General features: G+C 37.7%; 1 protein-coding gene across 4 annotated transcripts in view; it reads right to left on the bottom strand.

The window, feature by feature from the left end:
* The window catches only part of NEDD4 (NEDD4 E3 ubiquitin protein ligase), a 49,268-nt gene that overhangs the window by 15,274 nt on the left and 15,578 nt on the right, over positions 1-18,416 (bottom strand). For 3 of the 4 annotated variants that reach the window (XM_039723230.1, XM_039723231.1, XM_039723229.1), the window contains 5 exons: positions 2,909-2,959; positions 2,029-2,090; positions 1,596-1,698; positions 759-928; positions 89-206 (listed from right to left, as the gene is read on the bottom strand). In XM_039723230.1, coding sequence (XP_039579164.1) covers positions 89-206; positions 759-928; positions 1,596-1,698; positions 2,029-2,090; positions 2,909-2,959 — 504 coding nt within the window. Of the gene's footprint in view, positions 1-88; positions 207-758; positions 929-1,595; positions 1,699-2,028; positions 2,091-2,908; positions 2,960-14,765; positions 16,693-18,416 lie in introns of those variants that run through there. The other variant, XM_039723228.1, reaches the window with a different exon arrangement.

Genomic DNA, 18,416 nt, shown 5'->3' with positions numbered 1-18,416 from the left:
GGAAAACATTTTTAAAAAGTAATTCCAAGTTACAATTAATTAAGACAAGCTTTTTATTTCAGAAACGCGTGGAGATAGATTGTTTCACCTCAGGGGAATCTCTGTTGTCGGTGCTCTCTGTATCCTCTGAAATCTGTCGCCGGTGAGTGAACACGTGCTGGGCCTCCAGCTGCACACTGCCAAGATCTGCAACAGCCACACTGTCCCTGGTGGGGCAGGGGGAGAAGTCAGCTAACAGCAGCCAGAGTTTATCTTTCAACAGTAAGCCAGGCTAACAGCAAAAACATACATCACAGTCATTTTGGCAGAAGAAAAAGAAACAGTCTAGACTACATAAATTAATGTAAACTGTTTAAGATGAATAAGCATTTATGTCAATGTGAAGTGTAAGCTGAAGAAGCAGGTAGCATTCCGGGGCAGGAGCGGGGAACAACAACAACAAAAAAAAAAAAGCAAACAATTTAACAAAGTCCCTGATGGGAGGAAAAAAACAGGCTGAAAACTGAAAAATTATTTATCTTCCATTCCTATATAGTTATCTCTCCAACTGCAACCAGTTTCTATTTGAACACAAACTTCCAGAGCACAGTACAGTCAAAATGATCACTAGCCAGTGACCACTGCATGAGGGCTTCCAGGTGAAGTGAGGGAAAGCTCTCTAACAGCTGTTCACTTTTTATTTCTCCTTGCTTTCAAGGTAACTAGGGTGAATTACACTAGCTAATATAAGACTTGAATTTGCAGGTTAAAAGACTTACTGTGCAGTTGGTCTTTTCCACTGTGTTCTTCTGAATTCATGATTGACATAGTAGGTCCTGCCGAGGATGTCTTGTCTTTCTTCCCAGCCTGAAGGCAGTGGAGGAGATTCCTGCTGCTGCTGCTGTGGCTGGCTAGCAGCCTCTGGTTGGTCCAATATAATCCACCCAGGCTGAAAGACATAATATAATTACCTTTAATACTACAGAAGTTGAAAAACATATCATAATTTTTTAAGCCATTCCCCCTTTTAAGGTGTAGTTCATCTCAAGCCAGTAAATTTGACTCTGGTTTTAGTGTGTTTATTTCCAAAAAATGACAGGGCATATAATGCATGCAGAAATCTTATTTTTAACTCAAGATCCTTAAATATATTAGTACCAGAAGTTGTCAATTCCAGGAAAATAAACAGCATTCACAGAATACATTAAAAGCTTAAATATTGTCATTTCATACACATGCTGTGAATGTATGAGGCAGGTGAACACACCCTTCTGTAACAAGTTTAATTACAGCAAAGCAGGTAATGCTGAATAGAGTTAAGTTTGGAAAAGAAATCCATTAATCTACATTGGATGTGCTTTAAAAGATCATATGCACATGGTAGGTAAGATCATAATGTCCCTATAGATTGGAGAGAATTGAAATTCTAAAACCAGAGAGATGCTAGTGTCTCTCTGGGGTCAAACATTAAATAGTACCTACAACAGAAACTTCAACACTTTAAATTGTATGCACAATACAAGCAATCACTTTTAACTGGTTTGTTTCTAAAATATCATTTATAGCTTAGTGATTCCTAACATTATTTTTTCAGCAATAAACACATTTTTTCCCACCTCTAATTCTTCAGCCTGTTCTGTGGTTTCTTCTTCAGACCCGTTGTTTTTAGGTAAGTAAGTCATTTTTAATCTAAGGTGGCCTTTAACTCTTGATTTATGGCTGCAGAAGAGAAAATAATTTTATTTTATTGTGCACTTGTAAAACAAAATCGCTGAAAAAGCACAGCTAGAAGATTATTCTTAAGTGTTCCAACACAAACTTGACTTCCTATAATTTACATTAATAAAATTCTGTAATAGCATTGAGGCTTCAGACTTCTGAATACAGTAAGTATTTAAAATAATGCTGACTTTTTAGTAGAACATCAGTACCTTAGAAATGGCTACTCAAATTACTTTGATGGAAACAGAAAAACTTAGAAAATGCATATGTAGTTACAACTAATTGTTTAGATATAAAAATTAGAATTTCCATGTGGTATTTACCAACCTTCTCGGATGAAGAACAAAATCCTTAAACGTATATGGTCTCTCCATACTCGGATTTTCTGTCTGGAATAAGAATTTTTTTCAAGAAAAATCTTTATCAAGCATTTGAAATCAAAGAAAACTATCAGAAATTTCCAGCTGATTTCTTTGAAGGCCTTGTAACATTTTAAAACTTAGATTACAGGTTCAGGTACACTAACAGCAATAACAGCTTTAATCCTAGCAGTAAGACCAATACTCTGGTTCAAGAAAACAGCAACTGCCTTTCAGTGTCTATGCACATTACAGAATGAAACACCTACTCTTGGAAAGGGTTTGCCATGGTTGCTACCCATTTTTAAGACAGTTTATAATAAATCTATTAGTATCTGCTAATATTTTAAGATTTCAGAAGTAAATGAAAAAGCTTATTTATTTCAATGTTCTTAGTGATATTTCTTAAAAACCGATTATCTGCCTTGCAAAAGGATTACAAGAAACAGAAAAAAAATGACCAAAGCAACAGTAGCTCTATTGCCCACTTACCCTCTTTTTTGTATCTGTTTATGTGAATAAGGAACAGTAAAAATGAATTTACAGGCTTTAAAGAAATATTTTAAGGCATGATAATAATTACAATCTCTTCTTATCTTTAAGACTGTAAAACTATGGAAAAGCTAAAATAACTCCAGTATTGGAAAACAAGGTAACCTACACTGTTTCATAAATATCAGCACTGAAAAACCCCAAACAGGTCTACAAAATAAAACAAAGAACCCACAGAGCAGGAGAATTTAATCACTTTATTACCAGTATTGTTAACTTCCTCAGATGACTAACAGAGTGCATATAGAAACATTATTTCCGTTTTGTAGTCTTAAAAACAAACAAAGTATACAAACCGGTAACTGATAAAGCGGAATATCCACTTGTCCAAGAAAATCATCTCGAGTCTACAGAAAACAAAAACAAACACCACAGAAAGTTGAAAGCTGCAAAGTGTTTTAAAAAGCTGCAAAGTGTTTGTCCCCCACACCCGGATAGCACACCAATGCCTTCTTAGAACCTGAAGGCACTTTTGAATTACAGGCAATAACTTGTTCTGCACAGAGCAAGTTCTGATTGACCCAACACTCCGAGCCTTGGACAGTCCTGCCTTCCTCAAAACAAAAATTGTGGGAGCTGGAGGTGGAGGTTTAGACTGTTTACTAAATTATACAGTCTAATGTTAACAAAACAGGAGAGTTGCTCAGCATCAGGACTGAGACTGTCAGTATCTCCAGTAGAAACCTTGTCCTAAAGGACCCTCCTCCTAGGAGGGCGGTCCAACAATTTCCATAAACCTAGGCAGCTGTTTCAAATAGGCATGTATAAGCACTTTTTTATTTTTTACAGCAAATCATACAGCTACTGTCAAAGCTAGCAAGAAGCAAAAGTAAGTGTAATCTGTGGTAAGTGCTTTGGAAGTTCCAGCAATTCCAGTGGTCCCAAGCTTGGCATGACAATCTGTAAGAATTATGAAAAAATGCCTTCTGCCTACACACACTGCAGAGTTTAGTTTTAACAATGACCATCCAAAAGATTTTACCTGACCTGGACATCTGGACTGTCCAGCTGGGACCAGACTATGAACACAGCAGCTGTCAGACCAGGGCAGGGACTGACAACATATGACTTTTCATAATGGATTTTTGCTCGTCAAAGAAATTACAGTTTCAGTAATCTACATAGATAATTTCAGTATTCACCAATAATCACCACCAGCAGTACTTTACTTGACTTCTTGCTGGATTACTGGAGCATGTGCTAAGGTGCTACAAATTAATTATTGATTTGAAAACCTTGTGAACCTCCAAAAAAGCAGGAAAAATCTATTATAAGGGTCATTTAACATGAAGACATATCAGTGCCTGTGGAATACACTCAGGTCAGCATGGAAGTTTCTGACGGTATGTATAAGCTTATGGCTTAAAAAAAAAAGCCCTACACTACAACAAGACTACACTTTCTTGCACAGACTGAGTAAGGAGCTGTAAAAGTCTTCAACTCTGTGGCTCATGCAAACTCTGAAATTCTAGGCTTCCTGATTTTTCTAGCTAACAAAAAATTTGGTGCCTATTCTTTCCTAAATCTGTTGTTGAATTTATTCAAACTAATCTCCCCAGATTTTTAATGTTTGTCCATAAAACTTTTCACCCCAAGGCTCTGCAGCTTGCTGACATCTATTTCCTTCACCCCAGGGCAAAACCAAGTGTTTCAATTTTCTTCTGGAAAACTTACCTTAATTTTCACTTCAAATGTTTTACAGCCTTAAAACTCCCATCCAATCCTAGCCATTTTTTTGGTCCCTCTGACATTAAAATACAGGTATTTCTTGAAGCAGTTCTTTTTGCCTTAGTAATTTTGGTATCTTTTTTCCTTAGCTCTGTTGTCCTAAGTTTATCCATTTAACTTTTGATTCTACAAATACATGTATGACTTAGTCTCTCACATGGGCCTCTAATTTTTACACCTGCAAAAAGTGCAACTAGATTGTTACAGGTGATAAAATGTAGAAATTTGGAGATAGGTCACTTCAAATTCAGTTTGCAGTGTGATTGCCATATTCAGAACTGAAGGGGACAAAAATTCAAACATACACAAAACATCCACTGTTTTAGTCCACAAACTCATTTGAGCTAGAAAGCCACAACAGGTTTCATACCTGTGGAGGCTTCCCTGAACTACTGAAGGAACACTTTCTGTGCTATTATAGACCACAGGACTCTGGAAAAAATAGTTATCATTTTTGCCTATGAGGTTCTTTTTTAAATGGCACAGCACATACCTTAGACATGTTAAAAGGCTTAGTATTTGTAAAGTTCTTGGCAAGCCTCAAGTGGAACATGCCTTCCAAATAAATTATTGGAATGTGGGACAAAAGTTTTCTCTATTTTAGAAACCCTCAGAACATTGTGTTTGTTACCAGCATAATTTGAGTATGGGCTCCTGTTATTCACTTTATTATTCTGCTGCCTCTCCTCCTATTTTTAGCAGAGTTAGCCTCGACAACCAACTAACAGTACTTTCTCCTCCAGCCAGAAAGCAAAACCCTGAGTGGAGATTTTTGTTGACCTCCAAACAAGTAACACATAAATCAGATAGCAGGAATGATCTCCAGCAATGTGTCCCCCATGACAAGCTGACTAACTGCCTGCCAAGAGGTGCCAAAGCAGCTTCGCAACAGACACGGCACACAGGAACAACTAAATGCCAGTGGAGCTGAAACTGTTTGGATCTCTGTTCCATCACAGCAGGAACACACACAAGTGGGTCAGTTGTTCTTGTCAACTTCTAATTTCTTAACAGCCAGAGAACTCAAACTTTCTGCTTGGCATAAACCTCAATTAATGATAAACTGTGCTAACAGAGAGGCCTTGTATTTTATTGATTCAGTGGTTTAGTCTATAGAAAGTTATTAAAAACAGGTGAGGACAGACAGCTGCTGTACACAATGCATTTGAAGAACTCCAGTGCAATGCCAAAGCATTCAAAAAGACAGTAATTCTGTTGAAAACTCATTTTTATCTACTTTACAAATATATGCTTACTAACTTTTAGATTTTGGACTTTTTTTTCTGCAACTCCCATCGGAAATTGAAGTAGATTTTAAACAGACATGCTTATCTGAGTCACATTTAATAGCAGTACCAAGAACATAATCCAAAATTTATCAGGTTTGAAAATGGGTCACTGAATTTAATGCCTTTCTTAATCGCTGGATACACCACATAGCCTTTTGAAACAGTTCTTGTCTAAGACCAGGGTGTTGAAATAACAAACATTTTCTCTACCAGTTTTTGTGACAAATGTTTGGTGGTATTAGTGCATTAATTAGAATCCAAGCATATTTCCAGTCTTTTTCTGAATAAACAGGCAGCTGGTTGTGCACAGGTTGGTCTTTGCACAGAAATCCACAGCTGTATGGCAAAACAAGAAAGCATACAGCTTTTATTGGAGGGAACATAAGTATCAATTCAAATTGAAAAAACAAACCGTGATCTGGACTATCGCTGCTTAAGAAAACATGAGCTCAATAGATGCCTTATAAAACCAACATTCTTCTTGCTTAAACACCCAAACATCAACATTAGCTACAAGCTTGATGAGAATGAAAAAAACTCTCCTGAGCTACACTAACAAATTCAAGTATTTTTCTTTTCATGCTGCGCTGAGTGTATTATTTGGTTCTCTTAAACTCTAAACTGAAAAAAGTGAGCATTTTTTTCTTCCATAAAATACTGCCAGCATATGCTATTCATCATGAAAAAGTTACAGTTTCAAAAAAACCAAGATTCAATTATGACATTGAGATTGTACCAAATTCACAGATTCCACAAGTAATGTTTTCTCTGTCTTGCAATGCAATAAATACTTGGTTGCATGGAATTCATTACAGTCCCAATCTCCTGTATTTTTAAGGGGGACCTGTGGGTCCCCTGTGCGAGATTTTTTTTTTTTTTACTGATACGTAGGCCACGTAGGCATTTCTTTAGAGTTGGCATCTATGGCAGAGAGATACAAGACCCTACCAGCATTTGCAAAATAGGGAAAATACATACTGTTAGGTCAAGGGTTATTACACAACATGTGTTTCTGCAGGACCTTCAGCCCTGCTGGCTGTTTCAACAGCAAGGTGTCAGCACAACATGCCTCAGCAGTTTTACCATCTGCTTAACAGACAGCATTTAGAAATGACACTGAGGTTATTTTCACTAATTCTCTCTCACTTCCAAAGATATTTTCAGACAACTGTTTAGCTAAAGACCAGAGTAAAAGCATCATCTGTTTCTCCATTTATAGCTTACATATTTTATACGGCACCAAAATCTTACAACTTACTTTAAAGATCATATTTAGTTTACAGTACTTTTACAACATTCATATATTAGTGCACTCAATGTGTGCTGCTTTAAGAACTTGTCCTTAAAAGTCTATTAACAATGCAATTTAAGATAGATTTTTTTTTATACAGTTCACAGGAAGGCAAGTTGTCTAATATAATCAAAGCATACTTCAGAACAACATAAACAGAGAACATGTCAAAAGTTATTAAAGCATCAATTTCGTTCATCAGGACTTTGAGTTCCTTTGGTTTGATGTATACATGTGCCAAACAAGCTACCATATAAAAAGCAGGTATATTACATTTTATGAAAAGTCAATAGCCAATCCAGACTTGTCCTTCTGTTTTATATCTGTCAATATTCACCACAAAAAATTTAGGAAACAGTACTAAATATTTAATTAGGTACTATTTCAACAAGTCATTCCTGACATCAAGTCAGTTATCTTTATAATAGTATAAAAACATAAAAATCCTACATCTGTGAAAGCTTTTTTGCCAAATCTTAAGATTTCAAAGTCTGAAAAACATACTCTCGTAATAACAATTCCAGGCACACTTTCACCCTCTCCATTTAACACTATAAAGCTTAAAACACAGAAATGTAAAACTCTTATCAAATATTAAAACTGCATGTGTAATTTGCTCCCAGAAATAACAACAGATAAACCAGATATTGCAGATGTTTAGTACAGTGGCTAATTAACACATTCACCTGAAGGATTTCATACAGTCAATCAACTTTTTGTTGATTGACTTATGAAATCAGAACAAGAGGGAAGAAATAGAATTAAAAATAAGATGAACTACTTTTCTCCAAAAAGGAGACAATTGGAGCATGTTTGCATCATGGCCTCACTCCTGTGAAGTTCACTTGATCCAGTTCGGGACCACACAGAGGCACAAAGTCAGGCTGAACCTGGAAGCTGCTTTTCAGCCCTAAATTAAATCAGATGGCCAGGGCTCTACAGGTACCTGGCCATTTCTCACAGCACAAGCCTAGAGCAGGGCTGGATGCAGGCTGCACGGCCTCACCCTGCTCCAAAGTCAGTCCAGCAGTTTTCAAAGCACGCCCAAGTCTACTGTCGATGCAAATGCAGCACCAACACTGACTCAGGGCTGCCCTGGGCATCAGCACACTGGTGGTGGCCACTGCCAGCCTCAGCACAGCTCCCCACACCAGCTTGAGCCCCCAGCCACTGCTCAACAGGAGTCTCAAGCCCCACCTATGGACCTCTCCCAGCCCCAAGCCTAATCCTCTGCTGCCAGGGGCAAGGGTAGACTCAGGACAGGGCTAGGGCAGAACTCAGTGGTTGGGTTTGTTTGAAGGTCTGCTGTGCTCAAGCTATAAATCCCACCTGTCCAAAACCAGTCTGCAAGAACTGACCTTGGATGCCTCAACCTCTAATGACAAAAGGTGACCACAACACAAACAATCCAACCACGATCACTTTTCCAACAAAACAGCATTACAATTTATTTCAGACAAGCTCGAAGACATTAACAAAGTTGTATTACACTTCCCACCTCAGACATGGTTTTATTAGCCTATAATTTATCAGATGTTAACCACTTCAGATTTCTCATTAAAAAGCTAAATATTTGTCCCAAAACAAACTTAGTAGAAACAACGATTAGTAGAATAACTGGCTAATGTAGAAACTCAATTGAAAAATAAGTAACGTTCATAATAAATTCTGGAATCCCTTTTCCTTCAAAAAGCCCTTGTACTTTGACATTACCAAAGAGGCCATCTCCCTTATGCTAGGAAAACCACTGATTGCCAGAGAAATCCTCCAGGTCTGAAAGAATCCAGCTCTGTGTTTCTTACCACATTCCTCTTACTGAGTAGCTGAAGTGTCTCATTTGCATTTTAATACGCCCTAACTTCAATGACTCCAATTCAAGTTTGTATGTAATTTCAGCCAGCAACTTGCTGATGTCCTTCTTAAATTCTGTTTGCTTATGTTACAGTTGATACAGCTGAAAGCAGCCCAAGGTCTCAGACAATAATTGCAGCTATCTGTAGACTTGTCAGTTTATTGTAAACTATCATGACAGAAAAAAAGAATGATGCACTCTCTTGAAACAGAGATGATTACAGATCCATAAACTAACACTGCAATGAGCTACAAATGTTTTGCTGGCTGCATTCCCAAATCAGCATGTTCTGTTTGTCACAGGGAATAAGGAAAAAAGTACACTTGAAACAGAGACACTTCACAGAAATGCAGGGCAGTCCCCTTCAGACAAGGGTGAAAGTCAGTCATAAGCAAATGACTTGAAAAGGCCACTCAGTTTTGCTTACTTGCTTAATCTGTGAAATTCATCCACTTCTGGAAGATGAGAAAACACGTGTTGGAACACAGAAGAGCACTCTGCCAAGGGTGAGGGGAGAGCATTTCTACCACTTGATCCTCTGTGGCTGCAAGGGCTGAGCAGGCACCAGAGAGCCTGGGGGTCAGATTAACACTCTGCCTACCCTTGTGTCCTTCCCATGTAATGGCCTAGAGCAGATGCTTAAGGAATAATAATAATAATAATAATAATAATAATAGTAGTGGCAATTAAGAACAGTACTTCCTTTGATACAACCCCCAGTTTCCAATGAATAAGCGGTCATGGACCCCTTGATCCTGACATTAAAATACATATTGAAAATACCCTTTGATGGACATTTCTTCAACTTACTTAACTTCTTAAAATCCATTTCTACTTTTGATATGAAGATCTTTTGAAGAGACAATTTGCTCAGCAACACATAAAAGAACATATTTTTTAAAAAGTGGAATGGAAAAATTCACCTCCCCTAAAGTACAGTTTTATAGATTCCCTCTAAACCACCTTTTTTTTTTCTAAAGCTGAAAAACCCCTGGTCTACTTAGTGTTTATCCTGACATAAAACTCACCCCAATCTTGCAACCTTTCTTTTCTCAGTTCTGTTATCCATGCTTCCTGAAGAAGAACCACCAGAAATATTGCCATGCACCTATGTGGATTTGTACAATTCCATAACGGTGGTTTTAATTTTGTTAGTTTATTTCTTCCCTAATAAATCCTGAGCTTTTATTTGCCTGTCAACAAGATCTGAGCTGACATTTTCAGCAAGTCTTTCCCCATGACACAAACCATTTCCTGACCAGTATAGTAGGCCATCATCAAGGGTACATCATTAGCTGCTTTTCATGTGTGGAGTACTTGGAATTTTTCAACACTGATTTCGAAATTGCCTATTTGGGAAAAAAAATTAAATTAAAGCAATGATCATGTCTCATATCCAAAAGCCTGCAAGTTCTTCAGGCAGTGAGGAGTAAAGGAAGAACGTCGTTAGCTTGCCCTGTGAACAAGTTTTATTTAACACATTCTTGTAGGTATACCACATTTTAAAAAACAGAGTAACTATAGCTTGTGGCAACATTAAAGAAGCCACGGCATCAACGCTACCCACTCTCTCATGGCAGATTAAAAGGACATGAATCACCCTGGAGGCTGGATAATTACATATTTACATAAGCTGTTTCAGAAGGCCTGCTCTGCATGGTTTTGCAGTTTTAGTTTCCCCATTTTTTTTCTGGCATGAGAAACCTGCCCAAATTCAGTTCAGCTGCAGACTGTAAACAGAATTAGTCTAATCATAATCTCCACAGAGGACAATCAAATAAAACTGCCTTAATATGTACATGTAATGTTTGCTGAGGACTGCAAAGTGCTAGAGCTTTAATATACTGTATATTCAAGTATCTGCTTCCTTACAGTATGATGATATTCTGAAAGTTACATATGGCTCATAGTTGCCAAATACAACCTGCAAAACCTGAAAAACTTCAGGGATCGAGTTATTACCAAATAATGTTATTTGATCACTTCCTTTGCATCACTTTCCTAATGCATCCACGTAGCAGGCTGTAAGATCTATCCCATCCTTTGTGTGCCATCTTTTTCTTCCCCTGAAGAAAGACTGCTAATCAAAAACTAAAGCATGAAGAAAGGTAGAGAAGTTGTAAGTAAACTCTGCATTTAAGCAAGAGGAAAAACAGAAGAAATTAGTAGCAGCTATTAAAGCACTACAGGTCATTAAAGCACATAAGCAGGAAATTAGCTACAACTAATTATAAATTCTCTTTATTGTGATTAACACAGTTTCCACTGTCTTCCCTTCAGTGTATTGATGTACACTCCAGCTTCTAAAATTTGTCTGAGACACAACACACACTCTTATGTGATTGAAGTCTAACATAGTCACTCCCACAATTCCTCAGAAAGACACCACCTTCCTTTCAATCCCAACTCTCCCTGACTGAACTGACAGACCATGACACAGCAATGCACCACATGGTCCTGTAATGTGATCCTCTCAGATATGCAATACTGAACAATATGGAAGTTGTTAGATTATGGGGTTACCACAGCACAGTAGCATAAAGTGATGCCAATTTGTGCTTTGCTTTGTATTGGCTACATAATCTTCTGCTTTTGCTGCTCCTTTTCCACCTCACTCCCTTGCACAGATTTGGGACACTGATACACATGCAGCCCTTTGCTCCATGTGCAAAGCTGGAGCTGAGCCACAGCTGTCCTTCCCTTCTCTTGGCGCTTCTCCCTGGCTGGATCACAGTTTTCTGGGAGGGAGTTATGCTATCACAGAAGCTCTGTGCCTAAGGGGAATGCAAGAGAGAAGACAACCTCAGACTATTCAGCACTCACTTGTGGTGCAGCAATTATCAAGGGAACCACAATCTTCCAGACACAGGTTCTGGTCCCCTCAGCATGTTCAGATCAGCTGGGAAGTTATTCAAGAGAGAAATCCTCACACACAGCCCCCTCAAATTACTCTTTTCCTAAATTTAAATTTAGTACAGCAAGATTCAAATAGCATCTTTTACGAAAGCAAAGTTTCAGAGTTCGGTGAAAAAAGCTCTAGAGTTCCAACTAAAAGGTTTCCCTTACGTGAATCTGACAGTAGAAAGACAATTTGGTTATTTTACACCATCTCTGAAGTTTGATGGTTTTTTTTTTGCTTCAAAACATGTCATTTCAATAACTAGAGACAAAACTTGAGCAAAATTACTTGTAAGGTCTATAACACATTTAATTGCCTCAATTGTTTAAGAAATAATTTTAAAGGTATACAGCTGCTGAAGCAGATTTGCAAGTACATTTACAATACTCACATTATCCAATAGAGAGTGATACTGATGGGGAAGGAATAGCTAATGTCAACAAGGATGTCAATATGATATTATACTTGTAGAAGAGATTAACAGAACTTTTAAATTTTTAGAAGTTTATGCTCTACAAGAACTGGAACTGTATTCACTGTTTCTGCCTTTCTCTGTGCCTCTTGGACTTCATGTATGTAACAAGTAACCTGTTCCCTTACTCCAATCCTGTGATGTCAAAATGCTTTAGTTGCAGATTTATTTCTACCCTAAGCAGAGACAGATGCCCTAAAAAAAACCCCAAAACAATAACGAAAACCCCAAAACATTAAAGGAGAAATACATAGTCAAGGACAACCTTCAATGCTGTAGCCATGGACTTTTTCCTTTCTCCTGCTTCACATAAATGGAATTCCAACATCTACTACAGAACCTGTGCAGTAAGTTTCCAGTAAAGACCAGCAGGCACACACTGGCCACCTCCATGCCCCATTTTGTAATTTAATTAAAAATAATGCAAAGCCAGTTGTCATAGAAATGGTGTTGATTTTTTTTAAGCCAGCCTTTAACAAGCTGTTGATTATGGAAAGCAGGAAATGTGATCCGAGGTGGCTGAAGGCTGGTAGCAAGGCATGGAAGAAAAGAATGCATAGACCTTTTGCTGCTTCAGCCTCTGGAGTCTCTGACCACAGCACTGATTTGATTTCATGGCTGCCCTGTACAGATAGCTGACATTACTAAATGCTACTCCAGTATCAACTTGTTAAATTTGAACCCAGACTCAGCATATCAATATACTAGGCCAGACTAACTGGAGTCAAGAGAAATATTTTGGGAGTTGTTTATTTTTAAATGAGTCACAATACACCATGATAATTAACTGGACTATGTAATTAAATGATTGCCATAGAATCTGTTGTATTGGTCACAAAGACTAATAACAAATACAATGGTATTTATCTACTTTATTCCAGTGAATTACTGAACTGCTGTGAAGTCAGCTATGGTTTCTGTTTCGTGGAAGAAGCTTTTACATTTTTTGATGTTTTATAGACTATTTGCCTATATACTGGTTTTACATAAAAACTGAAAATAGCCATTTGAGGACCAAAAATTTTCTGTACCTGATATTTGTGTCAATCCATTCTAAACACTGCTTCTGGGAACTGAAACAAACTACTGCCAGTCCAGTGTCCTAGGAGGTTTGCTGGAAATGTCAGCTAACAGTCCAATCCTGAACTTGGATTAAAATACAGACTTTCATATCAGCTGCCATTAAACTGAGACCAGCAGTGCTAGTTGATGGGAAATGTAATTGAAGTCCATGACTCAACATTTTTTTCACAATATACTTTCAAAATAACTGACACATTTTAATTAGTCTGGATCTAATCTGTTTGTGCTTATTGTGGATTCTACCCCTCACTTTACAGTGAGATTTTGGGAAGAATCACCAAACAATATATACATATATATCTAATGATTATCTGTGTTCCACTGTGAATTTTATAAAGAATCTTAAGCATAAAATCTTAAGCAGAAATCACAGTTTCCAAAGAAGGAAAGAGCATTTTTCTTTAAAGTCTAAGCAAAATGCACTAAAGAAGTCAAAACGTGTGGAATCATCAGGCACTGCTCCAAGAGCAACAAAAGACTGAAAATTCCAGGCTAACACCCTCCAAGGTGTCTTACTAGTTTAGACAGGGATTGTCATAACTGTAGGGTCTTTGGCAAAAAGCCCTTTGCTTAAATAAATATATTAGTTGCATACTAGTAGTGTCAAACCAACGAGAATGAGTTTTTAAAACAATTTCAGTAACCATTAATTGTTGCACTTTTATCAGCATTCTTAACTAAAAATATTCAGATAATTTAAGTCCTCACAATGTTATCTAAACAAGGCTTAAAATCTACCTTCCATGTGGCCTATGCTTTACTAACTGTCTTAAGAGTTAATAAGAGTAGACACCTCTGCAGTTTAGCTGGACATGAATTTCATTACAAAAAATATATATATTTAATATAAGCCTTCTAGAACCCAAGTACTATAATCTGAACAGCAATGCTGTTGGAAGAGGTATTAAGTTACTCAGTACTGTTCAGGCTGAAATAGTAGTTGGAAGGAGGAAAAAAAGAGCGAGAGGAAACTCAAATTCCTGTGGTTCAGGGTGTATACAGAAACAAATGGTATTTACAGTTTCTCTGCTCAAATACGACTTATCTTTAATTCTACATACAACAAACTGTGCTGTAAAATAAAGCCTATCTGAAATAAAACTAAAAGATCACTCATTTTTACCCATTTCACATGCAAACAACTTCAGTAACTACTATTAATTTACTGAAAAGTTAAGTGTTTATAACTACAACACTTAATCTGAAGTTTAAATGACTCCCATGCCTCAATAACCAGAAGAGAAAATCCCTCTGAGCTCATGTAAACATCAAACTATTGTCTAAAATCTATTAAATACACTTATTTCACAGCAACACCTATTCACCTATGTTACTGTATGCCCCATATTCTAAGGAACTAATCTAAAACCCAAATGTTACAGATAATTAAAAAATTAACTTCCTAATGGTGACAATTTGACACCATTAGGAAACTCTGAAATCACTGCGCTTAAACCTTGGTTGCAAGCTTTTACTACTTTCCAGCTAAATTTCAACTCTAAGATACCATCACATTTTTCTATAAACCACAACACTCACCTTCTGGGGCCTCCACAAAGTGCTAGACATTTCCCTTTTAGAGGTTCCATATCTTTTCCTAACACCAGCTGTTTTTCCTTCATTCCCAGCTTTGAACTGAATGTGCAACTGAGACGTCCTTGCACTATGACACTTGTATTTAAGGCTGGATAAGCAGCAAGAAACTTTTTGACGTGATCCTTCCAAGGAAACACTTCTTTGCAAAATATGGGGGGTTTTGCTCATCTGTGCATTCGGTCTGCCTAGTTCATTCATATTAATCTGATATTCTGGATCCATTTTTGAGGGCAGACATGCAGATGTGCTACGTTCCAGTTTTAAATGAGGGTATTTTGTACCAGAGTTCAGATTTAAATCCGGACTGCAAGAGCCATTAACCATTTCACTGCTTGATGCAAATGCTCTTTGTGTAAGATGAACTGAAACACGTGAGAAGCCATCAGGTACTTCTTCACAAGTTGCCTGCTGAGGACCACTCAAAATCTGACTTTTGTCCTGTAATGATGCATTCAAATAAAGCGGTCGGATGTCTCTGACCTCACCAGAAGAGCAAACTGTTTTAGACAGTCTAAGTCCATTGACTGCTGTTGAAAGGAATCCCTTGGAAACAGTCTGATCTTCTTTTTGTGCCAGCTCACTAGGAGAAATAATTAATTTATGAGATGTTTGATAGGTGCCTCTGTGTGGTAGCTGACCTGAGCTTACTGGAGAAGCTGGAGGAGTACTGGAAGGACTCCTAGGAAAAATAACCAGTGATGAACAACGTCGCAATGGAATTTTAGTTTTCTTCCTCACTGACAAAGCATCTTGGTCAAAAGTAGTATTACTTCTGTACAGTGTTTCCTGAGAGGAGTTGCTCCTGGAGGGATTACATTTGTTTCCAGTGCTTCTATATGAAGAGTCACCATGTGCAACACTACTACAGAAAGTACTGTCACTTGTCCAAAGAGTGCCACTGCCACTGTCACTGATGATACTGTTAGCATATGAACCTCCATCACTTGTGGTACTTGCACATGATCCGTAGTCACTGCCAGCACTGCTGAACGAGCCACTGTCACTTGCTGCAATGCTGCTGAGGCTGCCCCTGCCCAGGGCAGCACTGCTCAGAAGGCTGTCATTAGCTCGATGGTCAGACACAGCTCCAGCGCCGCAGCTCCCTTCACTACCAATACCAATGAATGAAGTGTCTTCACCAGCAGCCACGGCATCACCAAACCTAGAACATCCACTCTGCTTCCTAGACTGCAAGGAAATGTGCAGTGAACTGCTCTTTTTTATTTGCAGTGAAGAAATAGCTGTGCTTTTCTCTTGATTAATTACTTGTTGCACTACAGGTGCATAAGCAGCTTGTCTAGGAATCAGTTTCACTTGTGTGAAGCTAGGTGCAGAAGTCTGTGATTTTTTGAAGTACACACAATTATTACTATCCAAAAAATCTTCAGAGGTTTCTGATAATGGGTCTGTGTTGCTTCTTTGGGTAGCAAAATGCAATCTTAACCGTCGTGCCATTTGTTCTCATTTCCACGCATGTTAGCAAATGAAACCCACAAAGATCCTTCAGCAGAAAGGCTACAGGCAGCTGCACAGAACCCAGAGCTGGTACATTGCAACAGTAAAAGCCCATAAAAGTTGCAGTCTTTGTCCTAATTTCTACAAGATACTAGCATTTTAAAAGAAAGTACCTCTCGAAATAAGTCAGCCATTCCTTGAACTGCAGTTTCTGGACTGTCGTTGATTGCTTGCAGTCAGAAAGCCTTCATTTAAAAAGCACTTATGTTCCAAGGACCTCAGCTGCGACACACTGACAAACACTACTGACCTTGTTTCAATTACACCTTCTGGAATTTGCATAAATGAATGCTATAATAGGCTTCCAGAACTTCCAAACAGCAACGCCTGCTGCGGCTGCACGAGCTGAGTCAATGTGTCCGTACTTTCCTCAGCAGCGTATGACTACTAATATTTTTACCCTTAGGTTTAGAATTACAGGAAGTTGGTAGGAATGAAGTCCCATATAATTGAGTATCAAGTCCAGGATTGAATTTCCAAATAGTAACCATGCTAGCAAACTGCTGAGGTCTGAATTATGCACAAACTAGTGAAATAAGCCTCCTCTCCCTTAAGAAAATGTTTTTCTGCACTATTTAAATAAAACTTGAAAGCAATCTGGCATTATCTTGCAATCCACATGCTGCTAAGCAATCACACTTTCTAAAGATTTGCACATAGTGGAACTCTCTGTGCTGATTAATTCATAATTTTAAATGAGGTGCAACTGAAAAGGAGCCAAAAAAAGTTTTGCTGGTTAATAACTTGGCATTTGTTTTTATTTCTAGTTTGACCTTTTCTAACTACAGCTGTTAAAGGTAGAAAGAAACAAAATTATTCTTACAAATCAAACTACCTCATCTTATTTGCTGGAAGCCCAGAGTAAGGACACATTCATTACAGTTCAATGTGATTTGCAGATATGTGACCAGCTACACAGACTTTAGAACACTGAACTAAAGCATACACAGAGCAAAGGCATTACCAAACAGAATTACAGAAGAAAGCTATTCTGTGTCATTCTATACAAACTGCCTCACGGTATCATAACTAATTGGTTTTTTTAGTTTTCATTTTTTAAAACAAAATAGTCAGCATGTCAAGAAGTTAATACACTGTCAATTCTTCCAAGAGTAAAGAGATTGAGAATTCCTACAAAATGTTTCACTGGCTCATATTGTCTGTAGAGGTCCTTTGCTGGCACCTAGTGGGACTTTTGATAAAAGACAATCTTGAATCTTGCTGTTAAGTGGGATTTCTGTTGTGGGTTTTGTTTTGAAAAACACCAACATTTGGCTAAGAATGTATTTTTGAATACATAAGCCATATATGATGCAGTAGTGAATGTTACTGCTTTAACATGAAATTACTTAGAGCTGCTGAAAGAGTACAAGCAGAAGAGAACACTAGGCCATTTATACTTTTATAGGTCATACTACCAGGAGTTTTTTCTGCTTCATATTTATTTAACCTTTACTGTATTTTAAGCTAGAAGGCAGTAAAATTAACATTTATGCCTCCTTCCCAAAAAAAGAGCCAAGAATCAAATTCACAGTACCTTGTTTGCAAGCAACAAATTTGTTTTCTAATTATACTCCAGGGCTTACTTAACCTCCATTACCTGAATTCCATTATTAGAATGCAGCAATAAATGAATACTAGCTTATTCATAAAAAGCCAACAAATACAACACTTAATTTATTTCATTATAACCAACAGGACTTCTTCTAAAGTTATATGTTGGTGGGGACTGAGATGGGGAGAGAAGAGGAAAGGAAAATACCATGAAAGATTCATTTGGTCAGTTACAAAAAGTCACATTTGTACTTCAAGCAATACAGTAAAAAATACCCATAAAACCAACCAAACCAAAAGCATCAGCAAGCGACCCTAAGATATGTGAGCAAAAAGTGAAAAATACATTTCTTAAGGCTTCTTCCCTCCCCAAGAACAAATATATTAGTGGCACAGTTTGTAACACGTTGGTGTGATGTGAAGTGCAACCATTAGAGGTGCTGGTTTCTTTTAGTAAAAGCCTTACTTTCTACCCCAGTGGATGATCTGAAATGATTTGTTCAATTTTACTAAAGAAATCCTAAG

Source organism: Passer montanus, unplaced genomic scaffold, assembly GCF_014805655.1.
Source record: "Passer montanus isolate IOZ18808 unplaced genomic scaffold, ASM1480565v1 scaffold5, whole genome shotgun sequence".
NCBI lineage: Eukaryota > Metazoa > Chordata > Aves > Passeriformes > Passeridae > Passer > Passer montanus.
This window is presented reverse-complemented; position numbering and strand designations above follow the sequence as displayed.